The sequence below is a fragment of the Trematomus bernacchii genome, unplaced genomic scaffold (genome assembly GCF_902827165.1).
Source record: "Trematomus bernacchii unplaced genomic scaffold, fTreBer1.1, whole genome shotgun sequence".
NCBI lineage: Eukaryota > Metazoa > Chordata > Actinopteri > Perciformes > Nototheniidae > Trematomus > Trematomus bernacchii.
In genome coordinates, this window is record NW_022988066.1 from 2,982,540 (window position 1) to 3,010,302 (window position 27,763).

Consider the following 27,763-nt stretch of genomic DNA (forward strand, 5'->3'; position numbering starts at 1 on the left):
GCATTATATATGTTTGTATTACTACAACCCTGTTTTCACATAATGGTATCATCCATTTTATCCCGCCCCCGCCGCCATTTTCCATGTTATTCTCTTCTCCCTGTGTTTCACCAATTTTGAATGCATCAATTTCTTATAATTTGTTAAATTTGGGTTTTTAACTTCCCGGCTTCTCCAGCTAAGTGCGGAGGGAGCTTATCTCCGTAGTCAGCCAAGGAGCCGCCTTGTTCAGACAGCCATGTACATCAAACAGGTAAGATAACGACACCAGACTTGTGCGTGTTGCCGACTTTCACCAGGCTATCTTTACGTTATTCCAACAAACGGTTCTTATTGGGAAACCGGGGTTTTGCACACACTCTAACGTTAATATGATTGCATAGCTATGCTAACGCACACACACACTTAGGCTAAATAGCCAGCTTGCTAATGCTATCAAGTGCTATGTGGATTAATGTTGAGTTGAATTGCCCGTCCCACTTCCCGGGATGCTAAGCTAACGCTACATGCTAACCGGTGGGTTAGCGGATTTTCCGCTTTTCTATAACTTTTGCACCATACAATGTTGCAATCTTATTCTTTAAATGCAAATGTCTGCTTTGGAAACATCGTGGCTGTCAAGTGTATGGGTTATTCTGTTAGCAACCTTGCAAACACATTAATGTCCTGAATGAAAACTGGCTCATACAGTTGCCGACAGACTAGGCCCTGCTGGAAATCATCGTGCCCCGCTTATGATACTCTGATGCTCCGCTGAGCACATCCATGCTGAGTCTGACTTATATCGGAGGCACCAAGCTGTAATAAAGCTGCATTCATTAATAGTTCCTCGCTTACTACTAACGTCATGTCACATAACTTTTTCTAGCTGCAGTTTGTGTTTATTTTTGTCATAATTATGAGGGTGTTATCAGTGGGAGAAGTACTCTCTTGTACTCTTCTACTAATCTTGCACTTTAGTAAAAGTTGGAGACCAGAGTGTAGGACTACTCTTGTTACAAGTAAAAGTCCTGAATTCAAAATGTTACTCAAGTAAATGTATACAAGTATAAGCATCAAAATATCCTTAAATTACCAAAAGTGAAGTACTCAGTATGCAAATTGGCAAATTTCAGAAAAATGTATTATATTTTGTGATTATAATATTGATGCATTAAAGTGTTATCAAAGCTGGTAAATATGCAGCTAGTTTGATTACTTTGTATGCTGCAGGGTAGCTTGTAAATGTCCAAACTCCATGCAACAAAAAACAAATGAATGTGTTCTTTATATTTCACATTATTTATCCAAATGGGCAAAGTAACTAAAGATATTATATAAATGTAGTGGAGTAAAAGTACACTATTTACTATTTCTATGGAAAGAAAAGTAGATAGTGGCAACACATTGATGTACTCAAGTAAAGTAGACGTCTCTCAAAATTGAACTTGAGTACATGTAATTAGTTACTTCCATCTCTGCATAACTTTGTCTTGCCACAGTTTGTGGTTGATGTTGTCGTCAGTATGAGGCTGTCCTACTCACAGTGGTCTCTTGGTTCTTGTGCAGGTCATCATCCAGGGGTTCCGAAGTTACAGGGACCAGACTGTGGTGGACCCCTTCAGCCCAAAACACAATGTCATCGGTGAGTATGTGCACACCTCAACTTTTCTCTCATGTTGTTGTACTTTACCGTATTTAAAACAAATATGAAGTGTAAGGTGATGTACTCTGAATGAAGGCATTACTTTTAATAATAATATAAATCGGTGTGCCATGTCTCATGTTGGTGGCTGTGCACATTATGTCCCTATGTACTCATCTTATTTGTTCTTGTCTGTTTACAGTGGGAAGAAATGGATCAGGAAAAAGTAACTTTTTCTATGGTATGTCTTCCTTCATTATTTATACTATATACATCAGTCAAACATTATTCTATTATGTTGAGTTGTTTTTTGTTGTCTAAATCTGTGACTCGGCTGTGCTTTCTTAGCCATCCAGTTTGTGCTCAGTGATGAGTTCAGCCACCTGCGACCTGAACAGCGCCTGGCCCTGCTCCACGTAAGTTCGGGAAACTTTCAGTAACTCCTCACCCTGTGGTGGTGTACAAATGGCTTGTTAGCCATACTTACGCTGACAAAAGCTTGTGCAACTTCCTAATAACTGAAGGATTACAAAAAATATCTGATAGGATTAGTTGCATATTTGTTGAAATAATAAGTTTTGATGGAGAATGAAACACAGTGGGAAACATATTTTAACATACAAGGCTTATGAATAACATTTAATCATTATGTTTTTCCTCCCCTGTCACTGTAGGAGGGAACTGGTCCTCGTGTCATTTCGGCTTTTGTGGAGATTATATTTGACAACTCTGACAACCGGCTGCCGGTAGGAATTGCAAACATGTTATGTTGATCCTATTACTGTAATCTTAGACAAACCAATTTATTATTTCCAACCTGATACACTTGAAGTCCTTTCAGTAAGCCTCTCAAAGAATACCCATCTTCTGTGTGTATGTGATAAGTAATTGGTTGTTTTAAAAGTTGAAGCCTGTTTAAGCTAAAGCAAGAGGTGTACTGGTTTATTGGCATGTTGTCTGGATTAACCAATGTAAGATTAAATATGCGTACCATATTTCCAACTTTTAAACATATATGTAAGGCTTTAAGAGAGGCAACGTAAACCATTTAACATCGCGTTTGTACCAACAGTACAACTTATTGACCTCTCGTTTCATCAACATCTTTAGTCTAGGCTCCTAGTGGAAGTGGTGCATCATCACTATAATATGTTGAGTTCATACTGAACTGTTCCTAAATTGGTGACGATTGCTGTGTCCAGTGATTGTAGTCCCAGTGCCTCCAGTACACAGTGCTTATTATTCTGATGATGAAGGCCGGATGTTTGCACTTCTCTAGAAATCCAAAGCCTGGTAATACTGTGACATAACCAGTCAGTTCTGCAGATGTGTGTGATTGTCCTCTTCAACTGTGATGCCTGTCTCTCCCCTCAGATCGACAAAGAGGAAGTCTCCCTCCGGCGTGTCATTGGCGCAAAGAAGGACCAGTACTTCTTAGACAAGAAGATGGTGACGTAAGTATTGCAGGGGATGGACGGTACATTTTTCCACAGGAAATAACAACCCTATGAATTCATGTTATCACTTGTTTGATTGTTATTGTTGCAGTAAGAACGACGTCATGAACCTTCTGGAGAGTGCCGGCTTCTCTCGCAGCAACCCCTACTACATCGTCAAGCAGGGAAAGGTGAGAGAGGAGTGGGTGGGCTAAACTTCACACAAGACAAACGTTTCGTTTTGGCTGTTGTGTAATGCATTGCAGTATTTAAGCAGGGCAGTAAAAAGAGTGCCAACTGTGTTTAACTGAATAGCTTGGCCTGTTCAAAATCTGTTGATTTAAAGATTAGTGTCAAAAATGAGGAAATCGGCTCAAAAGTATCAAGAATTAAAAAATGCCATGCAAGAAAGTCTTGGACCTAAATTTCACAGAAGTGTTTTTCACCTCATGCATCATTTCAATGTTTTAATACAGATCAACCAAATGGCCACAGCTCCTGACTCCCAGCGTCTGAAGCTTCTGAGAGAGGTGGCGGGAACACGAGTGTACGATGAGCGCAAAGAGGAGAGTATTTCTCTCATGAAGGAGACAGGTAATTATTTTCTTTAACATCATTGTCTCATAGATTGCCATTGTTATTGTTCCAGCTATTGGTAGTCAATACCTGTACCATTGAAATGTCACTCTTTTTCATACCGAATTTGATCCCACTATATAAAACAGAAACAAAACATCAATCCCAGGTCCTTACAAATACTCCTTTGTTAAATTTTCATACAGTTTTTTTAAATGATGTATAACTCCCTTTTTTCTTATTGATGTGGAAACATTACATTTTTTATTAAAAAAGGTTTTCGCCAAAAACTTGTTCTTGTAAACAGATCACTATAGGCAGGGGTGCACATAACAGGTACGCCAGAGTTCCCGTTAGAATATTTTTTTGCCGGTCAACATGTCCGTTAAAGTTGAAATCTTCCGGACAAAATTAGATAAGTGCCGGTTAAAGGTCTTCTTTGTTATTTATTGAGCTTTAAAACAAATTGATATGATTCGACATTAAACAAACTAATTATAGTAGATTAACTACATTATTCAAAAGTGTACAGTAATTTACAAAAACGCGGGAATAATAAACGGAGCGCTCTCTCCTTCTCCTGACAGCCCGTCAGTATCATGCAGCTCGCGGATCCAGTAATGAGTGACCCGACAGTAAAACTAAACATATCTATAACTAGTTTAGGTAGTTTGAGAGGTAATTAAAATAGCTACGTGTGATTTTCTAACCTGAAGTGTGTTTTGCTCTGCTCGCCGCTGCAGGGGATCATGCAGAGCTGCGTGTCGACTCGTCAGCAGCAGCCGATCTCTCTCTCCTGTCAGATTAGACTTTACTCGCATTTATGTCCATATCGATCAGATCTAGCTAGTTCTAGCTAATGATATGACTACCTGCTTGTTAAAAGACACCTAAACAATAAGCGTCGCTATGCAACCGGATGAGGCCACAAAGTATAGCGCAGCATTATGCATTTGTTTACATGCCCACCGGAACCCCGAGGCATTACCAACAGATCAACGCACAATCAACCCATACAGGACATCTCTTTCTCCACATTAAGTGTTAGACATTAGAATTGACAATTTTTGTCTGTCACATACTCTTTTGTCTGTCACATACTATTCTTGTCTGTCACATAAGTGGCGCAACTGATGCGGTATTGCGCTAAGGGAAAATTATTTTGACCGGACATTTTGACCGGAGAGATTTAGATTTGCCGGACTTCAGCATATTTTACCGGTCATTGTCCGGTAATTACCGGCTAACGGGAACTCTGAGGTACGCATGCGCGGCAACAATCTGAAATGCGTACCGTCACATGTGTCACAAAGCGCATTTGCGTACCGACGTACATGTGAAGCTTTTCCAGAAGGCGGTTAGAGCCCCGGACGACAGAGTCGGTCTCCGTGTGCACAGACAGGGCTGCTGTTAACGTCGGTCTGTACAGCAGCCCTGCGCTAAAACAGCTGATCACAACGTGCACACTCTGTAGCTCCGAAGCTCTGTACTCCACTACCACCCCCCCCCCTCCCCGTTGACAATCACCCAGAAGTTGGAGTACCAAACACTGACTCCAGGTACTCATCTGAGTACCTCACTGAGAAAGTTGTGTGCACCCCTGACTATAGGGTTATAATTTACCTTGGCTCAGTGCCAAATTTGCGTAACTACAGCTTGAACATGTCATTATAAATCAAAGGAATCATCTTTACTGGCTGCTAACAGCTAACGTTGACTAGCTCTTCTCCTACAGACTTGTGTAGCATTGTTAGAAAAAAAAAACAAAGTCTACTTGACCAGTAGATTATGATTTAATGGCATCCTTGTGGATTTTATTAATACAGGATGCTGTTAGTCTAGAGTCCCCTGGTATTGTAGAAAACAGTTTTAAGAATTAAAAAAAATTATGACAAAACAATGACATCAAAATAAAACCCAGTCCCAATTAATAGAGTATTACATGTTTAAAAAACAATCTGATGTGTTCTTCAGAGGGGAAGCGAGAGAAAATCAATGAGCTGTTGAAGTACATCGAGGAGCGTCTGCACACCCTGGAGGATGAGAAGGAGGAGCTGGCTCAGTACCAGAAGTGGGACAAGATGAGAAGAGCCCTTGAGTACACCATCTACAACCAGGAGCTGAACGAGACCCGCGCCAAGCTGGACGAGGTAACCAACTCAAGAGAAACAACTACATTCTTTGTATATACAAATAACAGTTTGTGGTTGTAAACATTTGTGTTGATGCCAAGGTAGGAAATTATCACTGCCCATTCTTCAGAATATTACATATACACAAAATAATACAGAAAGTACATTTTAGTTTATCAGCCTTTTTGATGTCAGGAATAACGTTGTTTTAAAGTAAAAAATTATATAAAAGATCTAAACAATGAGTGTAAGAATCGACCAATCTGTGTGCACAAATACAATTAGTTCTGTCCTCTGTTGTGTACAGTTTCAAAACCAAAACCTTTTTGTCCTCTTTCTCCAAAGCTGTCCAGCAAGAGAGAGACCTGTGGAGACAAATCCAGACAGCTGCGTGATGCTCAGCAAGATGCCCGCGACAAAGTAGAGGTAAGGAGTTCAAATAAATATTGTTACTAACACTGCAGCATGATGGTAACGTCTATAAAAGAGGATTTGCAATATTTAGTGATTTACTCAAAATCATAAGGTCAAACTTCATATTTTTAGCATCCATAAAATCAATTTATTCATCATTTTAAATCAAAACAATCACTTAAGTAAGTTGTTTTTATTCTCCTTTTGAATTGAATCTCACAGCCTTTTTTCCCTCTGGCTCCCTTCCTGTAGGAGACGGAGCGTGTGGTGCGAGAGCTGAAGTCCAAGATCTCTGCCGGGAAGGAGGAGCGTGAGCAGCTGGGGGCCGAGCGCCAGGAGCAGATCAAGCAGAGGACCAAACTGGAGCTGAAGACCAAGGACCTGCAGGACGAGCTGGCAGGCAACAGCGAACAGAGGGTACGGAAGCCTCCCATCTGCGTCACTCTGCACACGTGACGCTGCACCAGCAACACCCCCCCCCCCTTCCCCCCCCCCCCCCTTCCCCTGCACCATCATCGTATGTAGAGGACAGTAGTCTCCTTCTCATTTTACAACCCCTTACTCATCCTTGTGGGTCAAAAAATCGTAAAAAAAAGTTCAGTTTGACTTAATGCATGATTTATTAACAAAACTCTTCCTGGTGAATTTCCTTTGCGGTTAACATCATCAATTCATCAGCTAATCATAAAGCATGTAAAGAGTTGACAGTTTTAGTACTGAATCCTTCAAAAGAACGTTTGCCGGTCTAATAGAGGGGAAAATTGAGAACCAAAACAGAGGAAGCTCCAGCCTGTGTACGTAACGTTTGCCATCAGCTCCACTTTACATCATCCCTGGCAAGAGGCTGTGTGTACAGAGCTGGCATGAACCACTCTCCGTATGGCCCTGTGTTCCGTGTGTTTGTGTTTGTGTGTACGTGTGTACGTGTGCACGTGTGAGTATGAAGACGATAATCATGCATAAGGGCTTTATTGGCGCAGTCTGTGTGTGACCCATGATGGGTCCCGGGCAGCATGCGGGCTGCTGGCTGGATGAAGCCCACCTGGCTATGGCTGGCAGAGCAGCAGCCAAAAGCTTCTGTAGCAAAATGCAGAGCAAGGGAAGCAGATCTGCGTCACTAGATGTGTCTGAGGCGCTTTTGGGGAAAGTAGAGGTTTCATACCTGTGAGATGAAACCCCCTGTCCCAGCCCATTGTTATCTAAAGATGGATTTTTCCTAATTGGTTCACATTTTTTTCAAAAATAATTATGTCTACCCCTCACTCTGCGTTCCAACCTCTTATTATATTTGAATGTTGCATGTGCGCAATGTAGGTTGTAATTGAATGTGAATTTTGAAGCTATGTCCATTCATCATTATATATTTACTATAATAAATGCATGTCACTAACACTCAATCTACACATTGGATACACACACTTAACCCAATATGAATATTGCGTAGGAGCAGCATGCGATGTTTCTTCAAATGTTTTATATTTATTTTATTTTAGAAATATGTGTAGAACCAATTTTTCGTGCAGAAACCTCACACTTTACATTTTGGAGCTAGATACACTGGCAGTAGAAAACTAAGTCTATAGATAAAATATTTAAATAAATACTTCCCCTTAAATTCCGTTCCTGCTCTTTCAGAAACGCCTGCTGAAGGAGCGTCAGAAGCTTCTGGAGAAAATCGAGGAGAAGCAAAATGAGTTGCAGGAGACTGAACCCAAATTCAACATGGTGAAGGAGAAAGAGGAGCGGGGCATATCCAGGTAGGGATGACGCACTCTCAGCCACGGCTCCTCAAGCGGCCGATGGTCAGGCATAACGCCATGAGTCAGTCACTCTTGAAAACATTTGAATATCAAGAGACCGAGAGGTACATGAGATATTTATAAATTCTCCTGCAAAGTAGTTTGATGCAAAAGTGTGACGAACATTTCTTATCCAGAGTGGGTGATGAGAAGAAAATCTATTAACATTATATTATTGACCAAATACTCCAATATTGATATTGCAACAATATTGTGCAGTGGACTTTTAAGCTTTCACAAACTATTTAATCAATAATAATTTGGAAATAATCATAATCAATGTTGATTTAAATTTAAAGGGGACCTAATATGCAAAATGCACTTTTTGATGTCTTTCATACATAAATATGTGTCCCCGGTGTGTCAGGGAACTCACAAAGTGTCAGAAAACAAAACCCTCTCTCTTTTCCTCCGTACCCACATCTCAAAAAGAAAAGAAAAGGGGGGGGTGCTAACAAGCAGATCCAGAATTTTCACTCCTATAATGTCATTGGCGACATCCGGCCGACGTGACACGTCCCAACCTATCGTCTCCGTATACAGTCGCAGCTGTGTGTCTGTGTATTCAGCAGGATGTCTGCTGGAGGCTTAGAGTAAAGTTGTTATATATATATATATATATAAATATATAATGGCACTGTTCTAGCGTTAAACACTTAAGAAAGAACTTGTCAAGCTATGTGCTGCATCAGAAACCATGCATGGCGTGTTTTGAGAGTAATATGCTGTGTGTTTACATTAGCAAGCATGCTAACACTCACAGCTAACCATGGAGCTAACGCTGTAGGCTACTGGAGAGAATATGTGTAACGTAATGTCCTTGTGGTAAACCCTGCGAGAGAGAAAGGTTTGAGCTCCATACTGTTTCAGAAATAAAGCTTGAAGTGGTTGGGAACATAACATGGCATTTAATCACCGCAGCGTTTAGCTGAGTTTCTCCCGGTAGAAATCTCTCTCTAGCAGGGAAAAGCTGCGTGACGCTACAAAGGGGCGTGGCTAGCAGCAGACATTCCATTTAAAGCAGAATCAGCCTGTTTGGAACAGGGCTGCAAAAGAGGGGTATGAGCAGTATGACGCATGGCTACAATGGGTGATCCGTTTGGTATTTTAAGCAAAAAACTTCACAGACATGTTTTGTATAGGTATGGCCCTACAATATATTTTTCCAATATAGCATAATAGGTCCACTTTAAGGCAAATAATAGAACTTCTAGAACATTCAAGTAAATTCTGAAAATGAGATGACTTTACTCTAATGCAGCCTTTAAAACCAGAAATAGACAAACCTATGAAATCCAAAATCCATGGTATTTACTCTTGTATCACACCCTTTTCAAAACCCGGCTTCTAGTGTGTCGATTATATTCAGCACATTTTATTCAGGCGTCGCTGTGTTACATGTCTGTGAATTAATGTATAACTGTTGGAAAAGGTTGTTGACTTTGAACATCTGCATGCACAGTTTGTTAGGAAATGAATAGATGGCTCCATTGTGAACTTGTGATTTAGTTAAAAAATGTTTTACTATCTTTGTGTTGCCCTGCAGACTGGCCCAGGCGACCCAGGAGAGGACAGACCTGTACGCCAAGCAGGGCCGAGGCAGCCAGTTCACCTCCAAGGAGGAGAGGGACAAGTGGATCAAGAAGGAGCTGAAGTCTCTGGACCAGGCCATCAACGACAAAAAGAGGCAGATCGCAGCCATCAACAAAGACCTGGAGGACACGGAGACCAACAAGGAGAAGAACCTCGAGCAGTACACTGTATGTTCTTTTTTTCGAAAGACAATTACAAAAAGATACCCTATGATATGGTGGGGGCATTTTGTGTTCATCCCTCTGTACAATTCTTATAAATGGGATATCTTAAGAATGCTCAGAGAATTTCTTTAAATTGGAGATGAACTGATACAAATGTTGTGGTCACGGATCAATGTCACTGTGACCCTACAAAATGCATTTAACCATAAATCCAGTATTCTTTTGCCAATTAATACAATGTCCCACAACTGTAACACTATAAAATGAAGAAGTGAGCAACATTTTGATCAACATGTATGTAAACTGCAACTGGTTGGCATACAACTGTGAGGTGGTAACGGTTTTAATTTGAAGTTAATGCACATTGTCTCCTTTTTTTTATTTTTAAGGAACATTTTAATGCTACTTATTAATCTTTTTTTTCCCTAAACTCTCTGAACAACTTTCATCTTTGTGTCTTTAGAAACTCGATCAAGATCTTAATGAGGTGAAGACCCGCGTTGAGGAACTGGACAAAAAATATTACGAGGTGAAGAACAGGAAGGATGAGCTGCAGAGCGAAAGAAAGTAAGAACTTCACCCCCATCTTTCTGTTCGACCTCACATCCTGAGATGCATTTAAAGCCAAGCCTTGTCTTGTACTCATGCTTTTTTAATATGTTTGGGTGCAGTGACACAGGGCATAGCATCACTTGGTGTACATTTGTCTTTAAATGAGTCATGGCTGCGTCTGAAGCTGAGAGTTTGAATTATTCACCCTTCCTTTAAGCCAATATGTGGGTTCTGCTTGGCAACCTTTAGTTACATAGCAGAGTATTGTCTGCTGTAAATGTCATCAAGCCTTCTCTGTGCAGTTAAACAATTAGGGTTATTTATAAAACAGAGGATGATACCTCAGGCTGCGAGACGCCTTTCTGCTTTTAAAAAGTCCTCCAGGGTGGATGATGATGTTTCAGAGTGAGAATCTGCCCCAGACAGCTGCTTCCTGAAACACGACAAACTGAGTGTCTCCATTCAAGTCTCCAACTATTCGTTTAGAGCAGGGGTTTTCAAAGTGTGGGAAGGTGAGCCTCCCCTCAGAGAACATAACAGCCGCGCCCCCCCTCCCAATTATTATTGCTATTATTATTATTGTTGTTGTTGTTGCTATAATGCAGGGGCATTCAATTGCATTTCAAAGAGGTCCAGTAAGAGAACATGTCATTAAATGCTCTGTTTTCGCTGTCTACCTTTCTCTTTTTTGAGCACGCCATTTGAAGTTACTCCGGCTGTTTCTCTCTTCTTGTCTCGTTTCTGTGTGTGTGTTTGAATCTACCGTGCTTACTCACTGACTGCACCGATTTGATTGGCTGAGTAGCGTCACCTCCTTAAAATATTAAACAATAACTTTTTTAAACCTTTTAATCTTTATGTTTAAAAAAAAAGTTTTACATTTATTTTTCACATTTTCAACATCGTGGATAAATCCTTATATGCTCCTGGCAACACGCTGAATGTCAACTTTGCCTCCTTATTACACTCACCCCTACTTTAGTGGGAACAATGAGTCTGCGTCTTTGATGCGCACAGGCGGACGATGCGGGGATGCAATGTAGACCGGAATAAACGCAGATCATCCTCTGGCTGCAGCCTTGACCGGTACTTGCTTTTGATCAAAGTCAATGCGGAAAACCTGTATTCACACAGGTAGGTGGAGGCAGGGGCGGACTGGGACTAAAGATCTGCCCTGGAATCTCACCCAGCCCAGCCCACACAAATTGGTAGAGCACGCTAGTGAACTGTCCGCTGAACAGACCTCTGTCGCCTGTCAGCGCATCTTAAATGATGCCGTTTAAAAACATCAAAAATAAAGGGCGGTGCCGGCCGTCAACGGCCCGCTGACGACCGGCCGTTCTGTGATTCTCCAGAATCATGTGATACACACAGATGGCCAGTCCGCTCCTGGGTGGAGGTGAAGGGAATGAGCACTTTTACAGCCTTTTTGGCGAGGTGGGGGAACTCGGTCTCCACAGACAGCCAAAGGTGTGCAAGTGACACTTTACTCGTCTTTTTCTCGTTATTTTTTTCTCGCGCTGCGCCTCCCCTGAAGCTCTCTGGCGCCCCCCCAGGGAGGCGCGCCTCACACTTTGAAAACCGCTGGTTTAGACGACACGCTCAAGGAAAAATGTGTTTTTTAATTTAAGTTTAATAACATATGTTTGGACCTTTTTTTTTTAAATTTAAAATCCAATAAACAAATAACAGGTGCTCGGTAGCAAATGAAACAGATTTCATGAATATGTTTGCGTTTGTCTCATTTTGAATTCACTCTCCAGTTCGCTGTGATCCATTGTGTAGGTGTGCCGGTGAAAAGGCAGCATAATGACCGCTTTGATATCACAACATGCAGAACCCACAGCTGCAAGCCTCATCTCAAAATATCAACAAATGACAAAAGCATTACCATAATAAAAACAAGAGGGGAACTATTTTGGCATTTGTATTGTTTGTAATTATTTTAAATGTGATTATTTAGCTAGAATAAGGCACCTAATATTTCACCTTATGCTGCATACATGCATGTAACAAATCTACATTATTATTATTTACATAAAAATATGTCCTTATTTTTACCTACAGTGTCATATTTATAAGTGTTTTTATCACGGACTGCCTTTCTCTTCTGTTGGTACCATGGCTGCATTGAGTTTTGGGTCTTGTGACATAAGTGTAACCGTGTGTGATGTCTGTGTCCAGCTACCTGTGGCGGGAGGAGAACGCAGAGCAGCAGGCCCTGGCCGCCAAACGAGAAGAGCTGGAGAAGAAGCAGCAGCTCCTCCGAGCGGCCACCGGCAAGGTACCGTGTCTCTGCACGAGGCTGCATGATTATTGACTTGCTTAAGCGCTACAGGGTTCCTGATGCTTCCTTCCTTCCAAAAGTGAAAGATGTCTCTGTGTTGTGTGAGACCGAGAACAGCGAAGTGGACAATACTTATCAGAGGATTCAAATTTAAGACACATGGTAAATAAATAATAGGACACACACTTACCTGCCTTTTTCAGGAAGGCAATACTTGTCAGATGTAGACCTGCCACGCCACACATATTATTAAACCATCATACATTTGCTTACCAGCCAGAATACTGCAAGAGAGGAAATGTGGAAATAAAACTAAATCCAACCCCAAGTGAGAAAGTGCCTCTCTCTCCGTTTGAGCCCACCTGAACACAGCAGAGGACTCACTTTGTGACTCAGCCAGTTGTCAGGACAGGTTTATCAAGTGGAATCATTCAGCTGCCCCGCCAATGGCACCTTATCATAGCTATCTAAATCCACACATGACTCACTCCCTGCTGCCGCATCCAGTAACCGCCGGTCGTTTCTTCTGGGCAGATGCATCAATCAAATATCACTTCTAACTAATGTCTGCAGAGATGAAAGGAGGCCGTTTGTAGCTTCATGGACAAATGTCCTGCGTTTATTTTTGCTTTCATCGGCCCGGCTGACTCATCCTCTCGGAACAGAACGGACTCTATCCATTCTTGTTTTTTACCTGTTATGTTTATACTGTACAGTTTAATAATGAAGCACAATATTAGGAAAATACAGAGATCTCTTTCTGTTTTTGAGCTACGGTATATTTGAATTTCCCCCAGAATGCAGCTTAGGTTTTATATGTTCTTCACAGCACAGTGTGGGATCTGTTATAAATGTTTTTCTTTAGAGAAGAGATCATGGCTCTAGTTGTAATGAGAACATTTAAAATAGGATTTAAAATATGTTTTTATATTGTGTTCATTTTAACATCGATATCAATTCAATATTTTTTATATATTATTGTTAAGGTTATTTAGAATTCATTATCTCTCTCCTTCCCCTCTGCTCCTCCAGTCTATTCTGAACGGCAGTGACAGCATCAACAAAGTCCTTGAGCATTTCCGTCGCAAGGGTATCAACCAGCATGTCATCAGTGGTTACCATGGCATCGTCATGAATAACTTTGAGTGTGAGCCCGCCTTTTATACCTGTGTCGAGGTGACTGCTGGAACCAGGTGAGCCAGGTTAACTACATTTTAATGGCTTGCTCATTGTTATTTCCAGTAATAAATATCCCCATCAAACAAAGTGTACTCCTAATAAGCTCTGATTTTGTACATTTTGTACATTGAATGCTTCCGCAGAGATTTGTTGATTGTTTACAACGATGCAGCCTTGATTTTTTGTTTTAATCTTAGATGGCCGTCTACGTGCTCTCTTGTTTTCCAGACTGTTCTATCACATTGTGGAGACTGACGAGGTCAGCACCAAAATACTGATGGAGTTCAACAAAATGAACCTGCCTGGAGAAGTCACATTCCTGCCCCTGACCAAGCTGGACGTCAGGGACACCGCCTACCCAGAGACAAACGTAAGAACATATCAAAGTTACATCTGGTACTGTAGGCATTCAATTTGGACCGTGACTACAAATATTCATAATTAAACAATCAAGGTTAAAGATACAGCAGTCATGTATGTTAAATATATGCCAACTGAAGGTGAAACAAGACGTGGTGTGTGGTATCTGCCACTGTGTTCATACCAACGTGTTTCTGCCCCATAAGGATGCTATTCCCATGATCAGCAAGCTGCGCTACAGCAACACCTTCGACAAGGCCTTCAAGCACGTGTTCGGGAAGACTCTGATCTGTCGCAGCATGGAAGTCTCCACCCAGCTGGCCAGAGCCTTCACCATGGACTGTATCACTCTGGAGGGTAAGCTGACATGCAATACACAGTACTTCAAGCATATAAGTAAGACGGCAGCTCTAAAAGAAATTGTCTCTATCTGCAATAAGCTGTTAAAAGATATAGGTAGGTATTAGCACGAAAGAGTTATCACCTTGGGATTTTGTAACTTTGGGTATCAGTAATATGTCAAAAAACGTCGCTAATACTTCTGTTTGTACTCCGTAATGGGCCAATCCTATTCTGTAAAACCTCCTCTCCAAAAGCCACATGTGCAAATACAGCCTGTAGGACAAGTATGAGCTATCGACCCGGTCTGAATCAAACTCCATGTTCAATTGAAACTGTATCAATATATTCTTACACACAGATTTAAAAATGCCCATAATCAAGACATTTGACTTGCCTTTGGTACACTGACGAGACCTTGGTTCAGTTTTTTAGGACTAGACGTCATTGTATTTACAGTGCTCTAGTCCATCTCTTATATGTTGTACATTGTGTTGCGACCTTCCAGGTGACCAGGTGAGTCACCGCGGAGCTCTGACCGGAGGCTACTACGACACCAGGAAGTCTCGCCTGGAGCTGCAGAAAGACATGAGGAAGGCCGAGGAGGAGCTGGGGGAGCTGGAGGCCAAGCTCAACGAGAACCTGCGCAGGAACATCGAACATATCCTTTCAATTATAGCTCGTCCACATTATGTTACATCATTAATGCCAGCAGCAAGATCAGAGCGTTATGTTTTTAAGTTTATTTTAAGGACGGCATGCAGTAAAAGGCCAGCTTTAACTTGATGGTGTCTGGAACACACAGAAATAAAAGGTGTGATAAACCGTAGGCACGTGTGATATTGGCATCCTGCACTCGGCCTTGGAGAAATGGAAGAGGAAGTATCATAGTCGTGAACAGTCAATATATACCAAGTGTGTTAAAAATATATATCTGTCTTTAAAAAAACATCCTTCACACTGTCATCTTTTGGTTATAAAGATGGTTTAATATACATGTACCTTTTTAAGAGCTCTTTTGAAATAATGTACAACACCCCTTAGTGCATTCTTCACTGAATTAGTGCAAGCCTCTATTTTTAAATGTGGATTTAATCCATCTCTGTTGTGTAGCAACTTCTGTTAGCAGGAGCCTGGTGCAGCGAGAGCAGGGTTAGAGAGGTCAAGAGGGATTAGTGTAAGTCGGGACATATCGGCCAGAGCCATGACTCACTTCTGGAGGGCCGATAAAACGCAAAAACAGGCGGATCGGAGGGGATTTAGGTCTGCATGTACCCTATGTTTATGGATATGGTCACTTCGGCCCCGGTATGATTATGTGTGTGTGAACACCTGTGTAGTTTCTCACCCGCAGACAGCACTGCGTACATGTTAATGTGCGCACCTGGTGATTACGTATGTGTGCGAGTAGGCAGTGGATGACTGAGCCCATGGCATGGCGCTAGTCCTTCACTCCTGCAGCGCTGAGTCAGAGAACAGATCAATTATTTAAAAGCCGCTTGTTGTTTACATCCCCACCTCTGCTCTGTCGATACGCATGAGAGTACGCTGATGCACCTCACTAATCCCCTTTTTTAAGGTTGTTCTTTCGTTGTTCCTTCAGACCCACATTGCTGAGTGCTCATAACTCTTATAAAACAGGTTTATTTCAAATAATCCATTTGATATGTTATTCATGAAGTTGAAGTGGTCATCCCAGAGATGAATGCCTTTTTTTTTCTTTATTTATAAATACGTAAATGAATTCAGGTGGATTAGTGACCTGATTTCAGCTGTTCCCATTCATGAACGTGATCGGATGACCTTACCTTTCATCTTCTCTGGGCAGCTCCTTCAGTAGCTCCTTTTAGATCGGAGGATTGATTGGCCTCAGTGTTTATTGAGTCCTGTTCAACCTAAAGGCCCATAATGTAGTCCCAGCGATCGATGAGCCCGTCTGCTCAATTAGAATAATTAAGTGACGTTCTTAATCCTCTGCCTTGACATCAACGGTCACAGTCTTCCGTCTGAAGGTAAATCGAGTTATCGGAGCACAAGCTACAAGCTAGCTGCCATGTTACCATATATTCTCCAATGACTACAAAACATCTCTTTGTTGTAGGGCTGCTCGATTATGGCAAAAATCATAATCTCGATTATTTGGGTCAATAATTGATATCACGATTATTAAAAACGATTATCCATTTACTTTGAAAACATCAATTTATTGGAGAAAAAAAATGTGAACAGTATGTTTTTTAACAGTTGATTAACCTGAACTTTAAGTATAATTCAACTGAAAAACCAAAACCAAAAAAATCTATTTAAAAAAAAAAAAAGTAATAATAAAAAAATAATCGTTTTATTTCGATTACGTTGTTTTCGTAATCGTTGCAAGCCATAATCGTAATCGCGATTAAAATACGATTAATTGGGCAGCCCAATTTGTTGTAGTTTTTTGTTCTTTCTTTAGTTTATAATGCATTATTCCTGAAGGAAGGACAATATGCTGTTTGAGCAGTGCAAGTCTTCGAAAAGACAGTTGAAAAGTGCCTAATTTTTCACACATATTTAGAATTATATATTTTGTTTTCTATAATGTGATTTTATTTTATAATGTTTCTCTTGTCTAAATACAACAAAGTGTTTCTGAAAAGTTTTTTAAACATTTTCCATTCAGTTGTTTTAAGGAGTTTTTTCTTTTCTTATAATGTCGGGAAGGTTGTAGAGTCTCTTGAGACGGATTGTGATGTGGGTTATACAACTATAATTGACTCAACTCACACTTCTAGGCTTTGCAACACAGACGATTTTAGCAGCTGTTGTCTGTAGACATTGGCTCACATAAAGTTGGAAAAACTATACGTAGAATAAAGGCTGTACTGAGAGGAAAAGCTAATTTGGTTAAACATTGGCTCATACTTCCTTAATCGCTGCCTTCACGTATCAACAATGAGATCGACCAGCTGATGAACCAGATGCAGCAGATCGAGACTCAGCAGAGGAAGTTTAAGGCGTCCAGAGACAGTATTCTGTCTGAGATGAAGATGCTAAAGGAGAAGAGGCAGCAGTCAGAGAAGACCTTCATGCCCAAGGTGATCATATAATGAAGTTGTTACAATATTTTAGTTTAAACCTGCATACAAGCCCAGAGTTAAAGGTGATTAAGAACTCCTGACTGTCTGTGCTCTCCACTGATATGCGACTCTTTCTTCCTCTGTAGCAACGCAGCCTGCAGAGTCTGGAGGCCAGCCTCCACGCCATGGAGTCCACCAGGGAGTCACTGAAGGCCGAGCTCGGCACAGACCTGCTCTCTCAGCTCAGCCTGGACGACCAGAGGCGCGTGGATGCCCTCAACGACGAGATCCGCCAGCTTCAGCAGGTCAGCGGCAGCACTATACAGAGGATTACATGGATTTCTGTCTCTGCTTTTGCCTTGTAATGTGGACATTTAAGAAAATGTTGTGAAGCAAACTCAAAAGAATAAAATATGCTTCTCAAGTATATAATGATTTTTATTAGTTATATTATTATATTTTATTATAAGATAGACTCAGCGATCATTTGGATCAGTACTGTTACGGAAACGTCTACACAGCAGCGTTAAAAAAATCTTGGAGGTGGGCGTATCTGAAGCTTGGGGATTTTTTGCGAACAACCAATCACATGAATCTCCCGCCCGCGACATACGAAGCAAAAAAGCCCGAAGTAAACTGGATATAAACTCCCCAAAACAGGCGAAAACATACCACTGTCTCTGCCACCTCCCTCCATGCTTGGCTCCTCCGGTTTATATCCCGGTAGGTAAATAGGGACTGGTCATAAAGCACCGGGTGATTGATTCGCTACCGCTAATTTCTCCTCCATTTTTTGGAATATGAGGAAATGACCTGCGGTATGTCTCTCCCAGCATACACGCCGTTTGATTGGCTAGAGCTTGAACTGTCAGATTTGCGTACACAGGATTTGATTGGCTGATGCTTCCACCTCAGCTTCAAAAGTTGAACATTGTTCAACTTTGAATCTTGAAAATCCTGAAAATCTCCGCTCGCCTGCCCACAATGCATTTCGGCGAAAAGTGAGGGAAAGTGACGTCACCCCATTCAAAGTGAATGGGCAGAAGCGTTTCAAGATTTTTTTTAACGCTGCTGTGTAGACGTTCCGTTATGCTGAAAAGGCTGATGCACACACATCTGTGCCTATATGTCGTTCGGAGAAAACGCAAGTTACCTACATGTTCCTCAGTCCTCTCCTACTCCGCCTCCTGCCTGTGTTCACATGACCTGAGTGAGGTGAGAGGAGCAGACAGCATCTGTGTGTGGGAGGGTCCTGTGATCCAGCGTCGTCGTCCCCCTCTCTCTTACTGCCAGCTGCTCTCAGCTCTCCCCTCAGCGAACCTCAGCCAGTCTCACTTTAGTTGCGCAACAACTGCGCCCCCGCAGCATGGAGCCTTTCATGTTTGCTTTTACACTAATCGCTGTTGTCAAATGATAGTGCTCGCAACATAACACTATGTTGGGAGGTATTGTTGATAGAGCATTAGCCTAGGCTAAAGTTGTTGCACAACGTAAGGTGTTTGTGTACTTTTTGGACAAAAATATATGTATGAGTATCCTCATGATATATGCAATGGTGGAATAAATATGTAGGTCTTTTAGTTATGTAGAAGTACTAAAACAACACTGTAGAAATACTGTGTTTCACAGAGCAAGAGAAAACTAAGATTGTGAGCTGCTGATATTTGACTAACATCTTGTTTGTCTGCACTTGGCAAAGAGTAACCATTTTTGTATTTTGTTTGTTCTCCCCCCCACCCCCCCACAGGACAACAGACAGTTGTTGAATGAGAGGATTAAGCTGGAGGGCATAATGACCAGAGTGGAAACGTATCTCAACGAGAACTTACGGAAGCGTCTTGACCAAGTGGAGCAGGTACGCTGTCTCTTTAACTCTCTACCATAAACAAGTGTGGCTCTGCATACAGGATATTCTTTCTGCAGCGTATTGAGTAATGTATAACTGAAGTTGGGTTCTTTTCTGTTATTCCTTAAGTAAAATATACATTCTTGCATGCATACCCACCGACTTCAAGGTTTTTGTTTGCAGCTGTTAGCCGATTCAATGAATGTACTTGTAGGTGATGTAAATACAGAGTCCTGGATGTAAGTCTTTACTTCACACAGGTCAGAAGAGAGGTGTTGGAATGACCCTCTTTTTGTTGTGCATTGGAACAGGAGCTGAACGAGCTGCGAGAGACTGAGGGAGGCACCGTGCTCACAGCCACCACGTCTGAGCTGGACGGCATCAACAAACGTGTCAAAGAGACTCTGTCACGATCAGAAGGTGAGCATCGCACTAAAGATACAACACTGGGAGGGGGAGCGTAGCCTGATACTTAAAGAAACATTCGGTTAACGCGACCACTGCTCCCAAGCCCGGTTGTTGCCATTTTATTTTCTGTTAAATAATGAGTTAGATCCGAGTCTTCCTGACCGTTCACAGTGTGCCGCTGGTCCGGTGTAATTCAAATGTGCGGCCGCGCGCAGCACAGACACACAGCTGCTGCCCAGCCGCAGCACCGGAAATGGAACTGCTGGGAGAAAAACTGACTATCAGAGATGTAACGTTATCTTTGATAATATTTTCGTCTCCTCATTTTTCGTCAACGAAAGGAATGAGAGATTTTGGTATAGTTTTTATTTAGTAAACTACATTTTCGTCTCGTCACTTTTCGTCAGCGATATTGCATGTTGATTTCGTTACAGTTATTGTTTACTGCCGTCGGTGCCGTCTCGTCATCGTCTCGTTTTAGTCATGGAAAAAAAGGTCGTTGACGAACATATTTCGTCATAGTTTTAGTCAACGAAATTAACACTAGTCATTACTTGATAGCCATATGGAAGAGTGTATTTTTATAAACGAAACCAAGGTGCTCTATTGAGCCCAAAATAAGCTGTCATTGGGGAATTTAAATGTAAAAACTCGACGCTGTCTTTGGATGGCACAACCAGCAGATGGTGAGGTTTGCTGTGATGTGATGGACTAATGTGGATTCAAGCTTGGCTGATTGAATAAATGCTCTGCTGGTGCTGTGACTCAGATGAGGTTGATGGAAGGCAGTGATCATGTTTCATTACTGTTAATAACCAATTAAATACATATTCACAGCACGACCTCTTCTTAAGTAGGCTTTATTTTCAAGCCTTTGTTCAATGTTCCATGTATGATTCAGTGAGCAGTTTGCTCTCTTTTAAGAAAGTTAGCATCCACATTAGTAGGTTTTTGATTAACAATATACATTTGAATTGAGTTATCTTGGCTGCTGAATTAAAAATGGAACTCCGGCTTTTTCGTTCCTTGACAGTCAGTTTTGTTAAAGTTCCATTCAGTTGACTTTTTAAGAAAAAAAACTGTGGCTGAGCTAGCTTCTGTTTCTGCACTAATGCCTCATTTGTAATAAAACCAATCACTTCTGTTGCACTGCCTCATCCAATGTCTCTTCCCCAGATCTTGATCTTCTGATCGACAAGATCGAGGTCGAGATCAAGGACCACATAAGGAGCATGGAGCGCTGGAAGAACATCGAGAAGGAGCAGAATGACGCCATCAACAGCGACACCAAGGAGCTGGAGAAGATGACCAACAGGCAGGGCATGCTGCTCAAGAAGAAAGAGGAGTGCATGAAGAAGATCCGAGAGCTCGGCTCGCTGCCTCAGGAGGCCTTCGAGAAGTACCAGACCCTCACACTCAAACAGGTACACACACACACACACACACACACACTGTGGCTTTTAAGTTGTATTTATCAACCAGACCACATCATTCAGAACTGCGCTGCTGCAGTGTTTTAGTTTAAGGTGGATTTATATATTGCGGCAGATATTTTCTTTAAACTGACCTTTCAAGATGGGTGCAATCTTTTTTGCAGGCCTGTCTTACAACAAAAGTCAGGTGCTCAAATGAACATTTCATTAGGATTGACTTTGTTCTGTTTATTCTGACCTTGAATACAACCTTTTTGTAATGTGCTTTCAATGTAAGCCATGACATACGCAGTCCTCTTCCTCTGCAACAAGACATCCCACAGCTAATCTACAGATGATGACAAATCTGTTCCACACCGCATTTTACTGACTGTCCTTTACTTTATTTATTCTTAAACCTTTTATGCTCTTAACCTTTTATTTTTATTTTTTATATTGCCATATTTGATCCAATATGCTCTTTTAGATATCTTTTTTTTTCCTTATAGCTTTGTGAAGCACCTTGAGACGACGTTGTCTTTAAAGTGTGCTATATAAATCAAATGTATTATTATTATTATTACATCTCAAAAGGGAAACAAATCAGAAAATGTTATCTGTAAAGCACCGGGTCAGTGACGTTCAAATGGACAGATGACAAACCAAAAATAAAAACCAACGGGTGAAGAAACATGCTACGGAAACATTAAAAAAAAAAAAAGCAAAAATGGATTTGATAATTTTGGACCAATGTAATTAAATTAGTTTAAGTGTATAAGAAAAATAATCTTAATTATCTACGTTTCTTGCTGTTTTACTACAGTAACAAAAAGTAGAAAACAATTAACAACTTGAATAAAAAAACTGTATTTTGTCTAAACCGTTCTCAATTAGAAGCCTGTCTGAATCGGTAGGTTAACCTTTCAGGATGTCCGACCCCCCCAGCCCAATCAGAATCAGAATACACATTTGTTACAGCAGGAAAGAGACAAAGACAGCTTAATGTTAACTAAGAAGCATGCATACAACAAATATTAAAGATAAACACATTTAAGAAAGTTACACAAAATACGCAGTTCTGAAGATGTCACAATCTTCCATTATGTTCAAAACAAAACCATTTTAACACGTAAAAAAAAAATGCTTTGAACACTTTATGGCGCTAGAGAAGAAAACTTTTAGTGCCAGACATTTAGAAAGCCAGTCCCACACTCGTAGACTTCTCATGCACACTGAAGACATAATAATGGCAACACTAACAATAACCATGAAGATCTACTGAAGGTCAGTTTTCTTACTACCTGCAACCAGCCTGAGTGTGTGCATAACAGACACACACACACAAACACACACACACACACACACACAATCACCCACTCTCTCCCCTCCCCTCCCGCTCAGCAGTGACTCAGACACTAGTTAGTGCTCTGTCTCTGATTTATTTTCAGCCAGCTGCCTCTGGGAGACTGAGCTGAGGAGACTTGGCTGCATCTTTCATAAGTGTCTGAGTGTGTACATTGTGTGTGTCATCTCCCCTCCTTCACAATGCTGGAAATAGCCTCACACTTTCTCATGAACACTCCATATAATTAATCGCTCTTCACAGGACTCTGCTCCAAGGAAAGATGGTGCCTTTGATTGCACAAGTGGGCGAGGGGGCCAAGTAATAATGCCACTTGCCCGTGTTCCCTCGGCCATTAGTGGTTCAGACGGATGAATTTATAGTTGGAGAGTTTGTAGAGTGCGTGTCACTTTGGATCGAGGCTAAGCTGGCTCTTAATCAGGTCATGTCATCTTGAGATATGAAAAGAATCTGGCAGCATACTTTGAAACACTGAACTGAAACATGGATCTGAATTGATGTCCCTGTTAAAGTCAACAAGTGGTTTTCAATGGAGGCTCTTAGATATTTATATACGGCACTTTCTTTAGCTTTGTAAAGAGTTTCTCAGCTGATGATACACAGGTTTGATAGAAGAATTGTTTGCATGTTTTGGGCTGGAAAAATCTCAAATGAATTAAATCACCACAAGATTTTGTGGCAGTGCAAATATAAAAAGTGTCAAAATAATAATATATGAAATTAATTATGTTTTCAGAATCTTTAAACATGCATAACATTTTCTGAAACAAGTGTCTCACTGTATTTACTGTGTAGAATTTACTCACCAGAAAAAAATGAAACATTTTAAAAATATGCAATGCTCTGGACACAAGTTCATTTCCCCCAAAAAGTACAGCCGAGTCTGATTCACCCGTAAGTTATTGATGATTAATCTTTTCTTTCTTTCCTCCCCAACAGTTGTTCCGTAAACTGGAGCAGTGCAACACAGAGCTGAAGAAGTACAGCCACGTCAACAAGAAAGCTCTGGATCAGTTTGTGAACTTCTCTGAGCAGAAGGAAAAGCTCATCAAGCGCCAGGAGGAGTTGGACCGCGGTCACAAATCCATCATGGAGCTCATGAACGTCCTGGAGCTGCGCAAGTACGAGGCCATCCAGCTCACCTTCAAACAGGTGCGTGTCTGTTCAGAGTCCACTGACATCACATGTGCTCAATGCTTAGCAATGAAATATGAGCCTGGTTTGCAGAACCATGGTAGCCTGAGTGCCCTTTTGAATATGTTTAAATACATGCATGTTTTCTAACACCCTTGGTTGTAGCTGACATTGGCCCAATGACATAATATATCCAAGTCAATGCAATCCAGTGTATTTATAAAAGATGGCCCTTAGCGTTACGTTTTGCGATATCAGACTAATGAAAAAATATGAGTGGCTCAGTTTTGTTCTGCTTCAGGGATGCAGGTATTTATTGTATAACAGTAATACAGGCACAACTACAACTGTTATTTTTAGATCTGCATAGTATTAAAAGACTATCAATAATATATTGTTGTATAGGCCATACGCCTTTCGGAGATGGATTTAGATAAATAAAAAAACTGACATACAGTAATAGCATGAAAATAAAACACAGTACAATTCTAACAGTAACGGTACGTCCACACGGCGGCGTGCGTTGAAGCTTGCAGGCGGGCGTGTCTGAAGCTCGACCAACAACCAATCACATGAATCTCCCGCCCCGGACACACAAGCACGCGGTTTGATTGGCTAGAGCTTGTACTGGCATATGATTCGATTGGCTGACGCTTCTGTCGAAGCTTCAAAAGTAGAACATTGCTCTACTTTTGAAGCGATCAACGGAGGCAAAGCGAAGCGACGGAACCACAATGCAGTTCGGCAAAGCGTGACGTCACCCCACACTTTGAATGGGAAGAAGCGTTGAAGCTTCAAAGCACGCCGCCGTGTGGACGGGCCGTAAAGCTGTTCAAATGCAATGTCATCTAACTGCCGAACAAATATTCAATCCAATACATTAGTTCCCTCGAAATGTATTCTCCTATTTTTACTTTTAGAAATGATTTGTTATTGTCTCAGTCCAACAGTAGATGACTAATACTCACTTTGTTCCTCTTTTTGCCACGCTTTCTCTCCCTCAGGTGTCGAAGAACTTCAGTGAGGTTTTCCTGAAGCTGGTGCCCGGAGGCAAAGCCACGCTGGTGATGAAGAAGGGCGATGCTGAAGGCAGCCAGTCTCAGGACGAGGGTGAGGGCGGGGCAGACGGTGAGAAGGGCTCAGGCTCCCAGAGCAGCGTTCCTTCAGTGGACCAGTTCACCGGAGTGGGCATCAGGGTAACAGTCTCTTTCTGTTATATGTCATACACTTTGTCTGAATTTCTTTCCCCTTATTTTATGAAAAGTGATGAATATCAAAGGCTTTTATGACGATAACAATTTTTTAAAACTCACTATGTGTTGTTTTGTTTTATTACTTAAAGCCAGTGGTAACGTATTGTAAGTTGATAAGAAGATGCAGAAAGATGAGCATTTCTTGAGTTACTTATATTATAAAGGACCCACATTCAAACTGAGTCAGGGCAAGCAGTACAAGGATCTCACTGTACCCGTAGTGTATGAGGGTTTCCTTGACTTTTTGTCTGGGGAAAAAGGAATGTGCATTTCTACCAGGGACCAACCTGAAATCAGTCATGTAATGATTAATAGCCAATTCTTTTCACTCCAAATCCATCCGCATCATTTTAAAATCTCCCATAACCCCACATAAGCGTTCCTACCATCTGTCACATCATGTGTCTTATCAGAGAATTTAATAATAAGGAGACGATTAAGTGAAATGATCAAGTCTCTGCTTTTTCCTATTCTGGTCTAAAACATACCCCCCCCCCCCCCCCCCCCCCCCCCCCCTCCCCCGCCCGTTGCAGGTGTCATTCACAGGGAAGCAGGGGGAGATGAGAGAGATGCAGCAGCTGTCTGGAGGTCAGAAGTCTCTGGTGGCTCTGGCCCTGATCTTTGCCATCCAGAAGTGCGACCCCGCTCCCTTCTACCTGTTCGATGAGATCGACCAGGCCCTCGACGCCCAGCACAGGAAGGCTGTCTCAGGTAACGCGGAAGTATACAGAGAGAAGGAATTAAGTCAATCTCTTACATGTAGTTAATCCTGTCAAACCTCTGACGGCGTTGTAAACATGTGCTGAAGAGGGCAAAACCAGCTGAAACACTGCAGCTTAAAGCCTTGTTTACCTCCTCTATAAATCTTTTGTTTTGAGAACAAATTGTTCCGCCTCAGCTGCGTAAGCAACAGAGAGGGTGGGATGTGTATCTGTGTTGCACTGTTGTAGGTGGTGTGACTGGAAATGCATTGAACATGCTGTCCCATATGTCATGGTCTCAAACAGATGAGGCAATCATCACTCCCGTACTGTATTTTTTGTATGTGTTTTTTTATGTTTTTAAAGCTGTAACTTGCCTTTTGGAAATATCTTTTGTTCAGTTTTTGATATGCTCCTTATTGCTATACCAAAGATATTTGACCAGTGTGCTACCTTAGTCCCTGGCAAATTTGACCTTTGCGCTGGTTTTGACTAAATGGATCCCTATGCATTTCTGTCCACTGTATCAAATTCACACCTAACAGTAACGTCAGTGGCTTGATGTCATAGTGTCCGACCCATGTCAATTTGAAATGCATGGGTTCAGATTTGGTGATGTTGTATAGGATACATATTCTTAATTTAAAAGTTTGTTTTTTCACTGATGATCACAACAGATTATCATTGTTTCCCATTCTTTGTGTGAAAGCCTTAGCAAATATAAGAAAGTCCTCATCCCTCTTTTCTCTTTGTGATTGCCCGTCTGTTTCAGACATGATCGTGGAGCTGGCCGGCCACGCCCAGTTCATCACCACCACCTTCAGGCCCGAGCTGCTCGAGTCCGCTGACAAGTTCTACGGAGTCAAATTCAGAAACAAGGTGAGTCCACAAGAAAGAAATCCGGTTGTTGTTATCTTATCTGAAGAGGTTATGTAATATGTGTTTCTTTTTTTTTAACCAAATAGTCAGTCACTCAAATTAAACTTTATTTACATACAGATTTTACAATACATTTATACAATGCATCCAAAGTATATTTCCTGTAAATGTAGGTTGCAACGTTCTGTTGATTAACAACTTCCCTGTAGGCGAGGGTGGTTTTCTGCTTAGCTCCCTTGTTGAAAAGAAAAAATGTCCTCTTGAATTTCTGTTTAAAAACATAAAATATCACTGCTTAGTCAGAGTTGCTAAAGTGGATGTCTTGTTTCAGGGTTCTTACGGTCATTAAAAACCTGGAAAAGTCATGGAAATTCAAAATGCTAATTCCAGGCCCTGGAAAAGTTATGGGAAAACAATATTTTTCCCAAAGTTTTGGAAAAGTCATGGAAATGTAACTAAAGTTGCATCAAATATAATTTATATTTTATTTAATCGCCAAAATAGTAATACTATAATGATAATAAACACTGTATCGTATAGTAATGAAACGTAAATTAGCATTTAACTGACGAGGTATTTTGCTGGTGAGAGATTTTAGTTGCTTTAGCGTGTAGAAGCTAGTAAGCCTATTTGATTTGTTTTAGATAGGCACAAAATGTTTCATATGCAGACCTTATTTTCCTGTTCCATGTTCAAATAAACCATTTTCAGTGGTACCGCTGAGAAAGAGTAATGTTTTTGGTCATGGAAAATTAGGTAAAGGTCATGGAAAAGTCATTGAAAATCAGTTGTGAAAAAGTGTATGAACCCTGTTGTTTGGTCATTAACTGTGTGTGTGTTTTTTTAGGTGAGTCACATCGATGTGATCACAGCGGAGCAGGCCAAAGACTTTGTGGAGGATGACACCACCCATGGTTAAAAGCCCTCAACTCTTCCTCCTCCTCGGCCTCGACAGTGCACTGTGAAGCTTGAAGCCTTCAGAAATATCTTGCTCTATACACCAGCCTCTTTTTGGCTTTCTGTTAAAGACAAACAATGCAGCAAGTGTTATGCTTCTCTGACCATCCACCAAGACTGCAATAGGATTGGACATGTTTTGATAACATTCGGAATACCCCAGTTTCTTTTTTCATTCCAGGCTGATAAAACTACACATTTGATACAAATGTGGTTTCATTGTATAAACAAAAAAAGCATGCAGGGGCCACTGTTTTGTCCCATTCCCTGCATTGCTGTGCCTCTCGTGTAACAACCAC

General features: G+C 41.3%; 1 protein-coding gene across 1 annotated transcript; it reads left to right on the forward strand.

Moving 5' to 3' along the window:
* The first annotated feature begins 75 nt into the window (after positions 1 to 75).
* On the forward strand, positions 76 to 27,531 carry smc3 (structural maintenance of chromosomes 3). Its single transcript, XM_034120594.1, has 29 exons — positions 76 to 253; positions 1,549 to 1,624; positions 1,827 to 1,865; positions 1,973 to 2,040; positions 2,299 to 2,370; positions 2,999 to 3,078; positions 3,173 to 3,251; positions 3,537 to 3,654; positions 5,611 to 5,786; positions 6,114 to 6,194; positions 6,435 to 6,599; positions 7,818 to 7,939; positions 9,528 to 9,741; positions 10,202 to 10,305; positions 12,475 to 12,574; positions 13,610 to 13,770; positions 13,985 to 14,126; positions 14,323 to 14,473; positions 14,964 to 15,116; positions 17,378 to 17,529; positions 17,658 to 17,816; positions 19,259 to 19,366; positions 19,669 to 19,777; positions 20,942 to 21,189; positions 23,480 to 23,692; positions 24,679 to 24,870; positions 25,461 to 25,638; positions 26,401 to 26,507; positions 27,355 to 27,531. The coding sequence occupies exons 1-29, from the start codon at positions 239 to 241 to the stop codon at positions 27,424 to 27,426; spliced, it is 3,654 nt and encodes a 1,217-aa protein (XP_033976485.1). The 5' UTR covers positions 76 to 238; the 3' UTR covers positions 27,427 to 27,531.
* Positions 27,532 to 27,763: the final 232 nt, after the last annotated feature.